The 19,106-nt window shown below is 43.4% G+C and overlaps 1 protein-coding gene across 2 annotated transcripts in view; it reads right to left on the bottom strand.

Annotated features, from left to right (window-relative positions):
• The window catches only part of LOC142564024 (uncharacterized), a 107,825-nt gene that overhangs the window by 88,077 nt on the left and 642 nt on the right, over positions 1-19,106 (bottom strand). Inside the window, exons 2-5 of one of the 2 annotated variants that reach the window (XM_075674829.1) lie at positions 15,605-15,738; positions 15,469-15,536; positions 5,303-5,386; positions 4,647-4,854 (exon numbers count right to left, since the gene is read on the bottom strand). In XM_075674829.1, coding sequence (XP_075530944.1) covers positions 4,715-4,854; positions 5,303-5,386; positions 15,469-15,536; positions 15,605-15,738 — 426 coding nt within the window. In that variant the 3' untranslated portion in view covers positions 4,647-4,714. Of the gene's footprint in view, positions 1-4,646; positions 4,855-5,302; positions 5,387-15,468; positions 15,537-15,604; positions 15,739-19,106 lie in introns of those variants that run through there. The other variant, XM_075674828.1, reaches the window with a different exon arrangement.

Here is a 19,106-nt window from a genome sequence, read left to right as displayed (position 1 = left end):
GATAGAACTTTTGGCGAAAGCATTAAGGCACTTTTTGCCTATATGTGTGTAGCAGAACACATTCTTCTAGGTGCTCAAGAGTGCATGATTCGCAGTATGAAACCTCAATTTGATAAGAAGTGCAACAAATAATTGCACTATATCAAAAAGTAAATAGTTCACAAATTAAGTGCAGGGCAGCTTGAGCTTGAAGCAAGCCTCCTTGCGACATCTTGGTAAATCCGAGGGAAAGTAAAATCAATTCTTCGCATTACACATAATTGCACAGAACAAGCTTTAGCCCATGCCAACTGAAAAAGGACAAGGAAATGGAGAAAAATTATGGCAATGTAACAGTGAATTGTCAGCATTGAGCTGTGCTGTCATGGTATGGTTTGCAACTACTGCACTAGGCTGGTTGTTATATGATTCAACAGTTTCCTATACCATGTTACCAACTCAAATTTCTGTAATGTATAAAGGAGACCAGCTTCCAGCCTGAAATGAACCTGCACTTGGGACTCATTGTGAGCTTCTAACAGCAAAAGGTTAATGATTTGTTACAAGTTTGAGGAATTGAACACTCATACTGACTGGGAATTCAGCAGCTACATAATAAAGCCAGAAAACATTATTTTATGCAAATGTATTTAGGGTGTGAAGTATGGCGTGCAATACATAAGTGTGACCGATTGGAGGGAAGAATATAGGCACACAGGCAATAGTGTGAGAATTTAACTCCATGAGACTGCATAATGAAAAGATAAAAATTATACACGTAAGGACACCTCATGCACCTAAACCAGGTTCTTATAAAGGCAATTTGGCTAGATAGTTATAGAGCCTGTATGGAGTATATCATGCATAATTACTTAAGCCCCCCCCCCAATTATATGCAACTCAGAGGAGGCTACTTTGGTAAGTTGATTAAGAGGGCACTCCAGATGACCAAAAGATAAAATTCAAGTGATCTGCCACTAGAAATACCGAAAATGGCACATACAGTAAAATGATTGCATACTGCACAAACGTATCCTACAACTCACAAGGTAGTGACAGTTTTGTGCGCATCTTTGTGAAAGCATGCAGATCAGGTGCTTTATCGTTGCGCTTCCCAGCTTTCAGCAGTGCAGCAGGTTCCTGCGGGGTGTAGGGATGCCTCCAAAATCTGCATAGCCTTCAACAATAAGAAATGATTGTTTATTGTACTGTGAAGGAGGAAACTAGTGATTTACCAGTGTCATGTGCAATTGCAATGAGTGCCTCCCATAGCCAGCTGCATAAATCTATGTCTGGTTGTACAAATTTCTCTTCGTTATATCTCAGGAGGTTTACACTGCTATTTTGTAACAAGTGAAATTTCAGGAAGGAACGAAATCAGCAGCAACAACGGACTACTAGAACGATCATCAACAAAACTCGAATATATAGTAAAACACAGAGCATTGGATTAAGAAAAAAATATTGAGCACATGAGAAGCATTCTGAAAGCTAGGCCGCGATTTCGTAGCGATGCTATTGTTTTCGCTATTCGTTATGCTTACCGCTATTCTATGCCACAAGAGTGGCATAGAATCGAGCGGTAAGCATCGCTACAAAATCGAAGTCCTTACTTTATTATGCACTAGCCCTAACCTACGATTGCCAAGAGCTGATATCCAGTTCTTTAGGGGTATATATATATATATATATATATATATATATATATATATATATATATATATATATATATATAAGGAAGGCCAGGGTCTCACTGAAATGTCTCGATTAAACAGAAACCTTGTCATTGTACTATCGGCCGATATCTTCTCCGGATCACACACAAATTCGCGAAGACACTCAAGAACATGAACGATACAGACAGGTTCTCGCGACGCAGACCTTCAAACCCATCTGCATACGTACAAAAATCTTCATACAAGCCTATATCTGCTCAATCGTCAAACTTAGCTATCGTGTGCCAAAGCGCGAAGCCCATCACACATCAACGTATACATTACACAAGTACTATAATTGCGGGAACGCCGACATAACGAAGAATTTCTAGCCAGGAAACTACCGAGCAAACAGCAACTGTCAGTGTTTTCTTAATTGTGCGCCTATTCAGTCATAGCAATCAAGGCGGGTAGCATATACTTCACAGAAGAATACTAGTACGCTGCAACATCAGACGAAGCTTTCGTCAAATTGCTTGCTAAATGAACACAGCAACATAGGCAACCTGCGATCAGAAAGCGCTCTGCTCTGGCTAGTTACAGGACTCTCATTACATGAACCATAAGCTTCAAAAATGCGCGCAAGCGCCCAACTTGCTTACCTTTCAAGACGTAGTCAGCAAACGCTTCTTCGTCTCACACGTACCGTGGCACCGACGTTTTTCTGGCGCAAGCACTGTAGAACTTTCGATGAATTCCATCTCCGCAAAATCACCACCTTCAACAAAGTCTTCCGCACACTATGATTCGAAGCGCCAGTACCAGACTTTTCACGAGAGCGCGGGCGGGCAGCTCGGCAGAACAAAGAAGCTCGGACGGGCGGGCGCTGCAGTAGCACACTCACTGTCGACACTGGTGGATCGCAAGAAACACACGGCGAACTAATGTTGTTACACGAGTCCGGAAGGTTTTGCGATGGTTAATGCACACGACAAGGTGCACATTTTGTCTAGGCACTTCTAAAACATAATTCCACTACCTCCTTACAGCAACGAGGGCTTTGCACAACCAACGTGGTCTGTTAACCTAACAAATAATGCAGTGGCGCCACACTGCGGTTCTTTGAAAAATGTAACGTAAATTAGAAAATTGCGTGTTTTTTCCTAATAAGTATCGGTAGAGACCTTTTAACGAATTTGATGGGTTCAAAAAGTGTGTAATTTGTAAAAGTATGCACTTTGTGATACGAAAAATGTATATAAGAAAAAAAAAACGAAGTGGATATTGCCTCCGAGATTCCCATCCGCTTTAGGCGCATGCAGTTTTCAAAAGCACCGCCTTCGAGATCTGATTTTGTTACTCAACGGAAGCCGCAGCTGGGAGGAGGGCAGGCATTTAGGCCCCATTTGATTTATAAACCATATAGAGGGACTTAAGCCGAACCACGAGCGAACTATAGTTGGCGAACACGAGCCTATCAGCGCGCCGTCCGTGCAGGTCCGTTTGCTTGCAATGGTGGACGGCCTACTGGCTTCTTTGTCACCTACTACCGAGCGCACATACATGATCACCGCCCATATACATGCTTCCAGTGCCCAGTGCAGCGCCGGATTATGTACCCAGTGCCGCGCTCTGGATGCTGGGGCGTGGGCAGGCGCGGCGTACTGAGAGGCGCTGGCGCGAAAAACAGCTCTAGCGTGTTAAATACGCGGTGCCTGGACATCCCACATATTTTTTGAACGCAGAAAGCAACAGTGAGCGTTTTAGTGCAAAAAAAAAACTAAAAACAAAAATACTTCTACCACGATTCGATCTCCCGACCTACGGATCTCAAGCCCGGTACTCTACCGCTGCGCCACGCCAGCACGCGCAAAGATGTGCGCCGCCGACGCACCTAGACTCTGCCCCCAATGCAGATCGCGCTGAAGAAACAGCAGCGCGATCGCGCGCAGCCGTCGCATGCGCAGTTGCAGTGGGAGTAGGACGCCGCCGTCCCCCCGGTGCCTCTCAACGTTGGGTGCTCGCGCACGACGGTAGAGGACGCGCTTTCTGTCCGATTTCTAAAACATCTTAAACTTTGTAAAGTAGCGGCACGCTTTGAAAACTGCCACCTCCTCCTCGCGCGCTCTGGCTGAGGCCGACGCCGTGTCGCTATTGGCCTAAGAGCATCACGTGGGCCCTCGCGCCGTGCTTCAGCGCCATTTTTGCTCGAGAAGCGTCTGCGGAGTGGCGAGGAGCGCATGTTGGGGGCCGTTAATTGCTACGCTCGAGCGGTGTAGACGGCGCCACGGTCGAGGAGGGAGCGCGAAAGAGAGGAGAAACGAGGAGGAGTGAAGGCGGAGGAGGAGAGTGCTGCTACTTTACGAAGTTTAAGGGGCTTTACCGATTTCGTCTCTTTGGCGCGGGCCAGATCGAGCTCCGATCATCGGTTCCAATCGCACGCCTTCACTCGCACATACAGCGTAGGGCGCGCGGCGACGGCGTTATATCGCCTTTCAACATTATGCGGAACCTCACGGCGACGGCGACGGTCTAACTGCGCTTCGAGCGTCCATGTAATTTCTATCGCAATAAAATAAACGTTGAGTACTCGTCGGCTGACACTGTAACAAACTAAGCACTGATTCTGGCTGGTGGCTCAGTTGCAATGGCTTTCTTGTGCTGAACACGAAGTCGCGGGTACGAATCTTGGCCACGGAGGCCACATTCTGATGGAGGCGGGCTGAAAAACAGTCTTCTACTTACAGTTAAGTGCCCATTAAAGAATCTAATGGAATCGAAATCAATCTGCTGCCCTCCGCCACGGTGTCTCCCGTAGCCTGTTTGTTTAGATTTGCTTTGTTTTTTTTAATCGATATGGCGGAATTTTATTGAGGAGTTTTCCGCTTGGAACTTACGGGAAATAAAACGCTTGGCGCCAAATGAAGAGAAGGCAAGACTGTTATTGCCACAGATGAAGGAATTTATTGCACAGAAGTTTGAAAAATAATTTCATCTGTTAGTCATTGCTCAATATTTTCAGCGCACATGAACCATTCTTGATTTCAATGCCGCGCGAGTTAGTACTGTGTCCATATATATTACTGCAAATTTTTGCACGTATCATTGTAAATTACATATCCTGTTTGCCTTGTACCGTTGAAATACTGCATGCACTCCTCATGTGGTTTTCCGGTTTCGTTGACATCCTTGAACCTGAGTTCACGCCAGGCGAGGTTACCTGAATCACAGTGAATGTGTTGAAGGCAAATAAACACAAATCAGTCTTCATTCAACCAAAGGAAAAGCGGTAAAATTATTAGATCGTACATTCTTAAGGAATAGTAAAGCCTAAAATTTTGTAAGACCCTAGTCTGCATAACCTAATATATGCCGGGATACTTAGGAATGAAAATGACTTATACAGTCACATTTGTCTGTCCATTGTCCTTCATTGTGTGTGTATATCCTCGAGTTGTACATTTGCAGCACTAAAAACTCTTTGAAGCAATGCGCTCATTTTTTGATAAAATTGCAGGGACATGTTATTTATTAATTTTATCGCTTACGAACAAATAACAACTGGCTACTGGTGCTAGACACTGCCGCCGCTGATGGCACGTCATAGCGAAGAACACAAAAAGCGGCGTATTTAGCTTGATAAATAAGAACAAAGTACTCATACATACCACCAGACAGTTTCACGTAAAAAACACCACACGTGTAGTTGCCGCTCGCAAATTCCAAGGTCTCGCTGTGGTCAGGCCCGATACCTGAATATGTAAAATACATTTCGGTTAGTTTCGCATTCAACCTTTCGCGTTGCCATATAGCGCCTGCGTAATTGTCTGGCGCCATACGTAATTTCCCAAATGCTAAATCATATGGAAGTGGCTATAAGACCTAGCACGGAAGGGCCAAAAGAGCCAATAGACTAGAAAGACACTCGAACAATGTTGACAATTAAATCAAACGTGGATGGAAGCGATGTCGACCAAAGAAGGGTTGCGTTGCTTCTACGTGTCATCTGCCAGAACAGCCAGGCATAGATCGCGCTACCCTAATCTAACGGAAGAAGCAAGAACGTTAAGCTCGCACACGAGCAAACTAGGAGCTTTCTATACAGTGTGATCATCTTTAAGTTTTCCGGAATATTTTTTTTAATTGCCTCTCGCAGATAACATAGTTCTAGCTTTGAGCTTGATTATTCAGAGGCAGGCATTATTTGCCCGAGAAAGGGAAACAAATATTTGTATGATTGAGGGAATCACAAACTAGCTTCGCACTTAATTACTTCAAGGCCCATCTTGAAATTTACGAATTGTAGCCATGAGTTTGGAACGCGTAGAAGGAGACCAGCTTGGAGATACGCACCACCAAACTGTCCGTAAAAATGCGCTGTTGTTAAACTTACTTTTTAAAGAAAAAGCTCGTTTATGCATTGAAGCACAAAAGCAACTGGAACGCCCATGCATTTTGTCTAACACTTTGGGAAATAATATCTCTAAACTTGTACCATCCATGAAATGCATTACAAGTGGAACCGTCTTGCGAACCCACAGGATACAATTCATGAATATCAATACGTGCCGTAAAGTAATTAATTAGGAAGTTGATTAATGATGTTTTAATTAGTTGAGTATGTTTTTCCATTTATCGTGTTAGTAATGTCCACCTCTTCGATTAATCCAGCTCAGCGACAATAATTATGCTGTCTGCCAGAGGCGATTTTTAGAAATTGCACAAAACTTATAGATGATCCCCCGTATATTACTGCCCACCACGATAATTCCCCTTCAGGGAGTTTCAGCTGTAATGTTTATGTCCGCGCTCCTATTTTGACAGGTCACCATGTGTCGAGATTGTGTAAAATAAACACTATTCTTAGTTTTCTCAAACGTCTCAGCCGTGCCTGAAGTCCGCAATGTGACACTCCGAAAATTTGAGACATGCTGAAGGCTGTAGTTAAAATGTTAACTGTAATAGATCTTGTTTTTGTTTTTTAAAACGCACATTGGCAGTATTCCAGGTCTACAATGCTTCCTTACCCTACCCTGCCCCCCGCCCTCGCTGATCCACAAGAAAAGTAACCTAAGTTATAACAGAATATTGTAATTTTCGAATGTATACCATAGAGACATTTCTGTCATAGATAAACTCGCATGCGGTAAATAATCGAGGATATGCTAATATTCTTAGTGGTTGTGGTAAAATAGAAAATGAAGGATGGTCCAAGGTCCATGTAGAGAAAGAAAGCACAGACGACCAGCACGAAATCATCGCCTAGTACAGATAGCATAAAACTGGCACATGGTCACCAACATAAGTCACAAAGAAACACAAGAACTAGCCGAAATATGGGCATTCAAAACGTGCTACAAACATCCTAGGACACTTCTTAGTGTACTTGCTTTGTGACGTTGGTTATTACGCGCCAAGTGTGCTCGACAAAAAAGTCGTAGTTTCATCCGAAAGGCGAAGCATCTATTACGATAGCAAGTTAATTGACAGCTACACGAAGCAAGGATAGTATTTTAGTCGACGGAATAAACTGTAATAGGCGTCTGAGCTAAATCAACAAGCGGGGTGTCACGCGCGCACAAGCAAAGATGAACACATCTCACTCAATGACCGTGGAAGCTCGCTGTCAAAACGCTGGAGTGTGGAAGCGCGGCAGAAGCAGCGAGTGAAGTGAATTTCGTGCTGCGTCCCGCATCCCAGTGCGAACTAAGCCGCGAAAACACAGACTGCGGCGGACTGCGTCCCCGCCGCAGGTGGATTTCAAGATACAGCGGCCCGGGCGGGCGCGCGCGTAGTAGAACGCGCGTCCATCCCTCCCCTCCCCTTGGACTCTTGAGATCGACGGAAGACGGCGCGCTTCCTCCCCACTTTCCTCCCTTGCGTGCGCGAGGTTGGGCCGCGATTGCCGGCTCACCCTTGCACGCTTTCGCTCGCACATACAGCATACGGCGTGCGGCAACGATTTTATCGCCCTTGGACTTCATACGGAACCTCAAAGCGATGACGATGGCACAAGTGTTCCTGGAGTGTTCATGTAATCGCTATCGCAATAATTACTGACAGCAGACCTGTAAATCTTCAATATCACAACCTAATTTCCAATGAAGCGGTTGCTTTCGAGTAGTTGCACCAAATAAATAAAGCGCGCACGTTCAAATGCTGGCGCATATGACTTGCCAATTTAAGACCATGTCCGCATATAACGCTTTTGAGAAGTAAGGATTGTTTCACGAAGGTTGCAATTAAACTACACACGTTTAACTTCCCATTCTTATCTAGCCTTATGTTCTTCCTATTATCATTAGGTCTGACCTAGCTTGGGTAAGCAGCGTGCGCCTTACTTTAGTCAAATATAAGCAATGTTTACTTCACCGAGGACACCGAGAAAGCGTAATGTGAGCCTCCTTTAAGTGCAAGAGGATAGAGAACAAACCAAGGTCGAGTAATCAATTTCAAAGCTACCATTTAAACCAGAAACGTTGAAGGTTCGCCACCCATGACACTCAACATGCTCCCCAGTTTCGTCGAGTGCAAGTTCTGCGTGACGTAGAGTTCTCTCGTAAGCCTCGCAAACATAGCAGAAAGCAGACGCATAATGTGTTTGAGTCCTTGCTAAGGCAAGTTTCTACAAAGTCTATAGTTGAACCACACTGATCACAAATTTGCGTAACGATTGAACATGAAGTTCTCCCTATATTCTCATTCTTATTTAGGGGTATTGTTATTTGTTTCTTCGGGGCAGCGGGCTATAGTTTGCATTCTTCGTAAAACGCTTGTAACGCTCTGGAGGGCTGACATGCGTAATTTACTTCAAAGACACCGCAACTACTCTACACACTGAAACTGTCCCTTAGTTTAACTAAATATAAACAACGTGCCTCGTGCCAACACAATAAAATTTCTGTATGAATAGAACATCTTACTACCCAGATTTCGCACTCCTAATGAAACGTGGGCAATCGTCTTCTCAGCTGAATGTTCGGAACTCATCAACCGCACCTATAGAAACATACCGCGCACTTTATTCTTTTCGTTGTCCTCTAACGTTTTTAATGGTTAGACAAAAATAATTGCTTTCACTTTTGTTATTGTTCTCTTAAAAGTAGTCATCACACTTGAGTAGTTATTCGAAACATTTTTTTTCTTGATTGCTGCCTTTTATTTATTGTTTATTCGTTTCTTTTTCTGTCACGCTCTTTATTTACGCTGTCGCATTTATAAAATTGCATTATCACTATTGTTTAATGTTTCGTATGCATTTCACTTGCGGAACTAATAACTGCGTTTAAGCATTTTCTCTTGGGAGGCCTTCTGACTGTTTTTCCTCGAGGCACCTCCTCCTCTAAAACTTCAAATCATGCATACTATATTGTATTAATTACTTTAAATTAATCATTCATGTCCTTCTGAACTGTGTTATTGCTTCCAACTACCCTGCACATAAAAAAGTAGGTTTAAATCAGTGTAGAAAAAGTAGTTTTCCAATTAAGTTAATGCGTGGAGTTCGCCTTTTCGAATACATAACATTAATCGAAAGCTTCAAAAATTTGAGCCAATATTGGGGTGCCTATTTTCAATGATGCCAAAAATGAAAAAAAAAATGAGTGGGCGAGGCAACAGCAGTGCGGGCATTACGTTGACCCTCTGTCTGATCATAATGCAATTCGCTACCTTGTTGCCTCAATGTTCGAGAATGCTGCGGCGCATGTCACTGTCGTCGCGCTGCACTTGTCATCATCATCGTTCCCACGCCGTGTCATGGATGCGCCGGGCGGTCAAAGCGTGGCCGACCCCATCTTCCTTGCGGATAACAACGGCAGATTGCTCCTCACGTTATCGGTCCATATCGCGCATGCTTCGCTGGAGAAGATTAACGTCACAATCCACCGCCCAATCATCGACAGACCAGGTTCCACGACGACATGGTTTACGGCTATAAAAGCGTCCCCGGGCAGTTGCCTTCTTCAGTGGGCGAGGCAACAGAAACGTGAGCATCATGTTAATCCGCTGTCTGTAAACCACGCAGGCATGTTACCTTGCCAATTCTCAGTGCATCCATTCTGATGACCGATATATGCTGATTTCACCTCGCCCACATGACTGCAACCATGGCTTTGTCGATATTTTTTTTGTATTTTGCTCTGTTAAATGCTGCCCGCGGCCTTTTATTTAGCGGCGATCTGGAAGTTAACCCTGATCCCAACGCTTGTTCTCAGCGCGATCCTGAAATGCTCTCCGAACTCTTAAATGACCAAAAAAACTGGCTCTGGATATTGCTGAAACCAAATGTTTCAGTGGTCTGTCAACACGAGATTTGAAACTTTGGAAACTCGTGTAGCTTCTCTGGAGTGACCCTCAACGTCTAGTAGTGTGCATGATTCTAATGACAACCTACACACTCAAATCCAGTAATTAAAAAGCCCTAGATCAACACTTTCTTGCAGAAACAACAATGAGAAAACAGGTCGCATAGAAACAACATTAGTATACATGGTCTCAGCTACGGCCCTAACGAGAATTAAAAAGAACTTTCTTACAACATTGCTAAATGATTCCAGGACACTCTTGAGATCGCACGTCCGCGTATCGAAAGGTGCCATAGACTCGGCAATAACTTCAGAGACCGGTCACGTCCACTTATTATGAAGCTCCTTGATTTTCAGGATAAGGTGCTGGCGCTGATCAATTGCTATAAACTTAAAAACAGTAGCTTTCGTATTTCAGAAGAGTTCTCGCTACAGGTTCGCAATATTCGCAAGAAGCTCTGGGAAGCATCCTGCTCTCATAGGGATAGTGGCTCATCTCTAACTTCTATTTGATCATGTATTTATTGACAGGGTACAACACCATTGGGATAGCACATCCAATACTCTCGTCAGATCATCTGTTGGCTCAACTAAACCCACCGAAACACTTGCTAGGACCAAATCCCCTTGACTTCACGCCACTGGCAATAAATTTTCCATTTTAAACGTTAATGCAAGAAGCCTTGTAAGCAATTCCTCTAAATTTCTTTCCTTGGTCTCGTCTTACTCGCCACATATTATCCGTGTTCCTGAGACCTGGTTACATGATGGTGTGCATGATTCTTAGGTAACCTCCCCTGGTTTCAAAGTGGTTCGGCGTGACATAAAAATTGGGAGAGGAGGCGGTGTTACTCTCATTCTTAAATCTCACCTTCAATTTTCTGTACTCCTTGCCCCAGCTGACACTAAGTATTTGTGGTGTAAATTTCAACTCGAAAATATGTATTTGGTTATAGGGGTAATTTAGCGTTTGCCGTGTTCTTATATTGAGCCTTTACACAATATATGTGAATTTTCGCATAGCCATAATACTACTTCATCCAACATTATCTGCATGGGCGATTTTAATGCTCCCGGTGTTGATTGGTCTTACATATTTCAGGGCATGATATTCACGAGCTTATAAGAACTTGTAATCGCACAATGAAAACGCTATAGAGATGGTCAGCAGCAGGAAATGCTATGCGTATTAACAAAAACAAAACAAAAGCTGTTATATTCCCACCAAAAAATAATATTATTCCACCTCATGAAGACATAGTACTGAGCACTCACTCTTGAAATAGTTCACCATTTTAAATGGTTGGCATATTTTTTCCGCGAATATGAGCTGGGATTACCACGTAAGACATGTCCTGCAAAAATTAGCTCAGGTGACAGGTGTACTTGGTCGGCTTCGATACTTACTTCCAAAAGGAATCAAGCTTGTGTTCTATCACTCGCTCTTTAGCTCTCGTTTCAATTATTGCCAAGTAGTATGGGTTACAACAACAGTCACTAATCTTAATCAAATATACTTGGTTCAGAAAAACTGAATTAGACATATTTTCAATTCGGCTTTTGCGGCATCTACTATTGTTTTATTGTGCAGTTCAGGAATAGTTAAAATACACCAGACATACAATTATACGTTAAACAGAAAATTCAAATTAGAAACTCGTAAGAGCATAACCAATTTGCGCGTTCTGCCAATTTAAGAATTAGGCATTTAAATTATACCCACGCATCACGGAGAAAATTGCAAAGTAGAGAAAGCACGATTAAACTCTGGCAAAGAGCGCTTGTCTTACACTCTTCCCTCTCTTCTGAATCACGATGACCTTAACAATTTTGACTTGTTTGATTGTTCATATCAGGATATCCGCAAGTTATATATAGTGATGTATAGCTCTGAGATTTTTACTACTTAACATTTGTTTTATTACAAACCTTGTGTCATTTATCAAATCCTTAACCGTATCGAATTGTTTCATCAGGTTGTAAGTAACTATTTGTAACAAGTTGATTTCTATATTTTTTCATGTAAATTCAGTGTATTTATTCTAGATATTTGTAATTTGATAGCATTTCAGATACTCATTTCTTTTAAAAAACTGTTTTGTATTTATATTTATGACGATTGTAAAATGTGCTTTAACTTTCCTGTAATAACTTTACATTTGCATTACTTAGCATGTGCCATATAGTACTACGCTGTCTGCTAAGTTTCAATTGTTGATTTATCTTACGGTAGTGCTGTTACCGCTCCGAAATTTTTCTATGGGGCTGTGTCCTATTCAAGCTGTTCTGACAAAAAAGATTTTTGTCGCAGTCCTTCTTTCTGTATCTTTGACAGAATGAAAATAATGATTGATTGATTCTATGAAAGTAAGTGGACACGAAATAGCCATCGGGTGGGAGTTCGTCCACATTTCATTGTCCTGTGATCTGCACCAGATCGTTCAGGATTTCACTTGGCAAACTTCCGTCCTTGATCTTGTCTTTCTTACTACATCGCTTTTTAATGCCGGTTACGAATGCGATGCTATTGATGGAATATCGGACCACAGTGCTGTGTTAATTTCAGTTCCTGGCATAGTCCCGAAATCCCGCTATATCTACCGCACATTTCCTACTTTAACCGCGCTAATGATTTCGCAATAACAGACGCCATATGCTATTCTTTGAATGAGTATGAACTAATAAGTACCACTAGTGATACTAATACCTTGACAAGTTTCTTGGAAAATCTTGTCAGTAAGTTTACCAACCTTTTCATTCCTTTAAAAACAAAGAAAACAAACACTGAAATTCCTTGGATGACTAAGGACCTTTTGCATTTTTCACGTCGTGTAGCCAGATTACATCGATCGAAACGCTGTGGTGACTCAACAAAGCTCATGCAATTCCATAGGGGTAAAAAGGAACTCTGTTCTGTAATGGTTGCTGCAAAATAATTTTATTACAAGGTAACCTTGCCGAAATTAATGCTGGCTAATCCCCGAAAATTTTGGAAAGCTATTATTATTCGTTATTCTCCAATGTTGACAGTGCTGCAGTTTCTGATTCGCTGACAACAGATTCTTCTTTTGACACGTACTTCCACTCCTCTGTCTTTAAGACTGATAACTGTGTAACCTCTGTTTTTGATTCTGAGCCATACCCTCCAATCGACGATAACTCTCTACTGAGGGCGTACTTAACTTAATCCTAAACATAGACACCGAGAAGTCGTGCGATCCCGACGGTATCCCGACTGTTGTTCTCGTTCGATGCTCTCCTTGGTGCACCAGATATCTAACAATTAGCTTTAGAAAATCTCTTTCAACCACCACCGTTCCTCCCTCGTGGAAACTTGCTTCAATTTTGCCCTTATTTAAGTCGGGTAACGTTAAATTGTTATGTAACCACAAGCCAATCTCCTTAACAGCACACTCGTGTAAATTACTCAAACACATTACATTTAAACATATTATGGATTTTCTTCAAACTAACAAAATGTTATGCACTTTCCAGCATGGTTTTAGACGTGGCCGTAGCACTATAACACAACTGACAGAATTCGTTCTTGACATCAGCAGCTCTTTAGACATGGGTGACCAGATGGATGCTATGTTTATTGACTTTGCAAAAGCCTTCGACACTGTCTCACACCTTAAACTTATGCACAAGCTGTTCGCTGTACTAAAAAATGCATCTTTGGTTGGATGGATATCGGACTTTGTTTCCCAGCAGTCGCAATATGTATGTTTCAAATCTACTAACTCATCCTTGATGCCTGTTTCATCACGAGTTCCGAAAGGTTCAGTACTGGGTCCTCCTTAATTCCTGCTATATATTAATAATCTCTCCCTACACATCTCAGTTAAAATACGTCTTTTTGCTGATGATTGCGCTTTATATCATACAATTAAATCTCCTACTGATCATGTTGTCCTTAACAATTATTTTGCGGACTTCTGTAACTGGTCCAAAGCATGGCAAATGAATATCAACTTTTCCAAAACTGTGTCCATGTCCTTTACACGACGCTCATCCCCTTCCTTCTTTGCCTATGTCTTTAACGATATTGCTTTAAATAGGGTCTTCGAATTCAAATATTTAGGCATCCTAGTAACACATGATTCGTCGTGGTCCAAGCACATTGATGTCACCTGTAACAAGGCCCTTAAAAGACTAGGTTACTTATATCGTACGCTGCGTCTGGCTCTTCAAGAAACTAAACTTCTAACATATAAAACCCTCATTCTCCCCATTCTCGAATATGGCGGCGTTGTATGGAACCCATACAAACACTGTGAAGTCAAAAAAAATTATAATCACTGCAAAAAAGGCAGTGCGTTTGCAGAGCTCCTCTTGCAGAGCGTCGCAAACTTGAATGCCTAAAATTCCTTCGCAGGTTAATCAATTCTCCTCGCATCTCCTCTCTAGATAACTATCTGACTTTTTCCCAACCCTCATGTACGAGGAGTCACCATGCTCTAAATATCTCAACCTTTTTTGCCCGCACTGATCCTTTCAATAAAGTTCTTTACCACCAATAATTGAACTCTGGAACTCATTACCGGGTAACATCAGACCACTACCATTGAAACTTCACGCAAGCTTGTTTACAAATGTTGTATGTTTGTTGTTCATCCCACCCCTGCAATAGGCTCATTGAGGCTGCAGTATGTATAAATAAATAAATAAATAAATAAATAAATAAATAAATAAATAAATACAGCTACTTATGTTTGGCATATAGCAATAAGTTGGGCCTGGGTGTGACAAGTTGTTATATGTCATATATTTGAAAGCGCTTTCGAAGAGTAATCTGCTGTGGTGACAGCAGCTATAGTTTTGGGATGTTAACCACGACGTCGTGGATTCAATTCACGGCGGAGTGCTCACCTTTCCATGGGACGAAATGCAAAAACGCTCATGTACTTCGATTTAGGTGCGCGGTATACAACCCCACCGGGCCAAAATAATTCTGGGATCCCACAATCTGGCGTGCCTCATAATCATGTGGTGATTTTGGCACTCTAAAAGGCCAGAATTCTTTTTAATCAAGAGATGCAACATTGGGAAAGTCTTTCGAGTTCATTATTCAATACCAAAACATACGATTCCTTTTTCAAGATAAGGTTCGAGGTCACGGCCACTTCTAATCATTGAAATGGTTGCTCATGTTAAGGAAGAGTAAGGCTTGTGCAGTGTATGGGGTTACCCAAGCGACAATCTATTTTTGATAGAGTCAGTGAGTGAGTGAGTAAGTGAGTGAACGAAACAACTTTATTTGAGCCACTATAAACGGAAGCAAACTCAACGTCACCTGGCTAGGCCCACTCCTGGGCCATCAGGTGAAACCTGACGGCCTTCTCGCGAGCCCTCTGGACTGCCAGGATTTGAGAGGTCTGATCCTGGACCCTAATTAGTAAAGATGATTGACCAGCTAAGCCTTTCATAGCGGTTGAATTATAATTCCTGACAGCGATAGGCTCTCGCGAGAACCGATGAAAACATAAAATGTTGAGCAGTAAAATCTGCTTCACTTCATAACTTACCTATGCCACCGACAAACATCGTGCTGAGGTCCTCTTTACTGAACGTTCCTTCCAGCGTTACCGTTGTCCTATTCGTACGAGAGAGGTTTGGTGAGATTAGGCGGGATTACTTTATTATATATTGAGCACTGCTTACCAATTTGAGCTCCAGTAAGATCTGTTGAAGAACACGTAGTCTTCAGTTATATTAACCATGTCATCCACTTTGCAAACGAAACTTGTGTTTTGAGTAGTCTCATACGTCCATATTCGCGAGGTTGTGTTCATAAACTGAAACGTGTGGAAACAGGTTGTGTTCATATTCAAGTGCTGTTTCAATTCACTGCTATCAACACTTAAGATACGGAACGCTTAACATGTGGTATGATGAGCCATGCGCAATCAGGAAGAAAGAGTAAGTGCGAAATACTACACTCGGCTAAAAAAAAGAAAAACTGAGTTATGGTGTTCACGCCTCAAAGAGAGAGAGATAGAGAGAGAGAGAGAGAGCGGATTTTTATTAAAAGCAAATACGCGACAATGACTTAGGTGTTTCCGGCGGGGTGCCGAGAATAGGTTGGTTGCTTTTCGTTGCCTAGGAGTTCCCGTTAAAATGATTCTGTCGTTAACCTAACGAATGGGCTATGTAGACCGCCCCAGCGAGGCATATTTTCGAGGCGCAGAGTGGCCGGGTATTGTCCGTATGCCCTAAAGAAACGCACTGGCTACGAGAGACACTATAGGGAATGGAAATGGATGCTGTGGAAATATTTAGGCAACGTGGATTCTTTATTGCGCACCTAAATTCAAGCACACGACCCTTTTTGCCTTCCTCTCCAATCAGAACACAGCCACAGCAGTCAGGAATTGAACGAGCGACCTTGCACTCAGCTACAAAACGCTGTTGCAACTTAGCTACCTTGCTGGATCATCCGGGCAATATCTCCGAGCTTAAGTAACAATGAACCTTAAGCTTAATTGATTAGATATAGCAAAATGAGCCGCCTTTTCTCGCCCCATGGATCGGAAAATCCGTGACACAGAACGTTGTCCCGTGGTATTTCTCTTGCGCGTTACTGGTCATCTCGGTATGTGAGCACATTGAGGTGCAAGGCTCGGTGTGCGCTTTCTCGTGTGTACTAGGTGGCACCCAAACAAACGAGAACAAAAACGAAACAAGCACCACAACTCGCCTTCACGTACATAGTATTTCAAAAAGCTTGCCTTGTTTTGAATATCCCCCTGCACAACATGCTTTCATTTCACGGTTGTGAATTACATAAAACATAGGCCACGTTCTAAAGATAAGCCTGAACCCAAGCGCGAACTAAATGCGACATTTTACTTTCTAAAATACTAAGGCATATCATTTCATCGTCTCCACGTGTACTTTTCAGGGAATAAAAAAGATCAAGCTTGTACCGACCGGGATACCCAACGATCAAATTTGCTGAAGTATTTGCAGTGGCAACATGCACATTTGAGCCATAGAATTCCTTCCTACAGTAAGACAGAGCGCTAGTGGAAATTTGCGTAGATGCAGATGAATAAACGACTAAATGCTAACATCATAAATAGCGAATTTTCTCAAGGTTTCTAATACCTTCCGCACGCGATCCTTCGTGGTTGATACTACGATAGTATATTACAATAATACACTATGAGAATACTCTAATCTGCCTATAGTTTACGCCACCCTATTCGCAGTTTTTGTATGATGCGTTGCACTTTGCTCGAACGGTTTGCTAACACGTCGCCGTTAAAACAAATACCGGAAGTGTGTGCGACATAATCACTTCACCCTAAGTGCCCACAGATACAGAACTCTTCAGTCATACAAATTACGAAACTCTCCCTATGAGCTCAATGTTTCGGAAGACAGAATGATTTATAAAAAAAGGAATGTCTAAGTCACTGGACTGTCATCTAAAGACGCAAGGACAATAGCTATAAAATATCGATTTCTTTCTTACTTATTCTGCTCTTTATTTTAAATATTTTTCGCGACAGACCAGGAAAATATTTGCAAATGATTGACGTTTTCGAATAGCTCCATGTTACAGCAGCACTCATTTCGGGCACTTTGCCGGGCGATAGGCCACAATACATCGAATTGTAAACTTTCATTTGGTGCCCCGCCGGTGCCGCACTGGCGAGTTAATTTGGACCATCGCTTCACAGTTAGAAGTGAAGCTTAGAAACGGGCATGACACGCGCTAGTAGCACAGTGGTATGCCATTCTGACGCCGAGTACAAGGTGGTTCGGTTCTGTTCTAGGCCACGGCGAACGCATTTCTACAGAGGCGAAATTTAAAAAAAATACCGACGATTACGTTACTTCCTAATGCGAAATTTGAGCGCAGCAAATAAGCTGTTTCACCTTTTGGATAGATTGAGGCAAAGAAATCGAGCAACACATGTATGCGCTATCACATAATTTTTTTTTATTTTTCACACGTATTCCTTTAACAAAGACTCCACTAACAGTTCTTGACAGTCATGAAGGAAGCTTTGTGGTCGGAGAAATAGACTGATATATGTTCGACTTGGTACACCAATGCTTGATTCTCAAAGACGAGATCTATACAAGTGCCTCGCGAGGTTGTCACAGCCGTGGGGGAAGCAGAGGCTAAGCGCCGCCGCCGAGAAGACCCTGCCGTTCGCGCCGCCGAAGCGGAGGCTCATCGCCGCCGTCGAGAGCAACCAGCAGTAAGCGAGGCTGAAGCAGAAGCTCATCGCCGCCGCCGAGAAGACCCTGCAGTTCGCGCCGCCGAAGCGGAGGCTCATCGCCGCCGTCGAGAGCAACCAGCAGTAAGCGGAAGCGGAGGGGGGCGGCGTGTACACCCAGCGGCAAACGATGGGGGCAGAAGCGCGCGCAGCAAGCGGACAACACGATAAAGGGAGGAGGGAAGAGATAGCAGCGACTGACTGATGCCGCTGACGGCGATAGTGAGTCAACCCCGGCTATCCGCCACACAAGAACAGGGGGGGGGACCCTTTCCTCCTCTTTCTGCATGGCGGCGACGGTGTTCTATGCAGTGACGTTATTGACTCTCTAGCGGCGTCAGCGGCATCCAGCGGTATCAGTCGGTCGCTGCTAGCGCTGGGGGGATGAAAGGGGGGCGGAGCTGGTTACGAGGCCGACGCCGACGACGACGCCGACGACGACGCGAAACCCAGGAACGGACGCCAAAGAGCTGCGCTCTAAAAAGAAAACGCAGCGAAGACCTCATCGAAACGTGGTAGGCCAAGCTCGTCTCCGAGGACCTGGAATGACAACGACGCCTCGTCGCCAGGACCAAGGGGGCAGCGAAGGCCAGAGGGTTCCTAGAATGAGGAGACCTCCCACCGAGAGTAGAATCGGGGCTTACCCCGGGATACTGTTTCGTAAATAAACGTTCATGCCTCCTCCTCCTCCTCGTCCTCCTCCACTCTCGTTTGTAAAATTGGCTCCGAGTTGAACGTAGGCGGTAGAAATTATTCCGGAGCCTCCCCACACCCCCGGCCTTGTGTAATTCCGGTAAGTGGTATCCTGCATCATGATAATGCACCCGCGGACACCGTTCTCGGTGTTCGGCGATTTTGGGGCGCAACGCAGGCGAGTACCTTGACCCACGCGCCCTATTCGCCAGATTTGGCTCCTGCGGACTTCTGTCTGT

The sequence above is a fragment of the Dermacentor variabilis genome, chromosome 11 (assembly GCF_050947875.1).
Source record: "Dermacentor variabilis isolate Ectoservices chromosome 11, ASM5094787v1, whole genome shotgun sequence".
Classification (NCBI taxonomy): domain Eukaryota; kingdom Metazoa; phylum Arthropoda; class Arachnida; order Ixodida; family Ixodidae; genus Dermacentor; species Dermacentor variabilis.
Note: the sequence above shows the minus strand (reverse complement) of the source record. Positions and strands in the feature narration are given on the sequence as shown.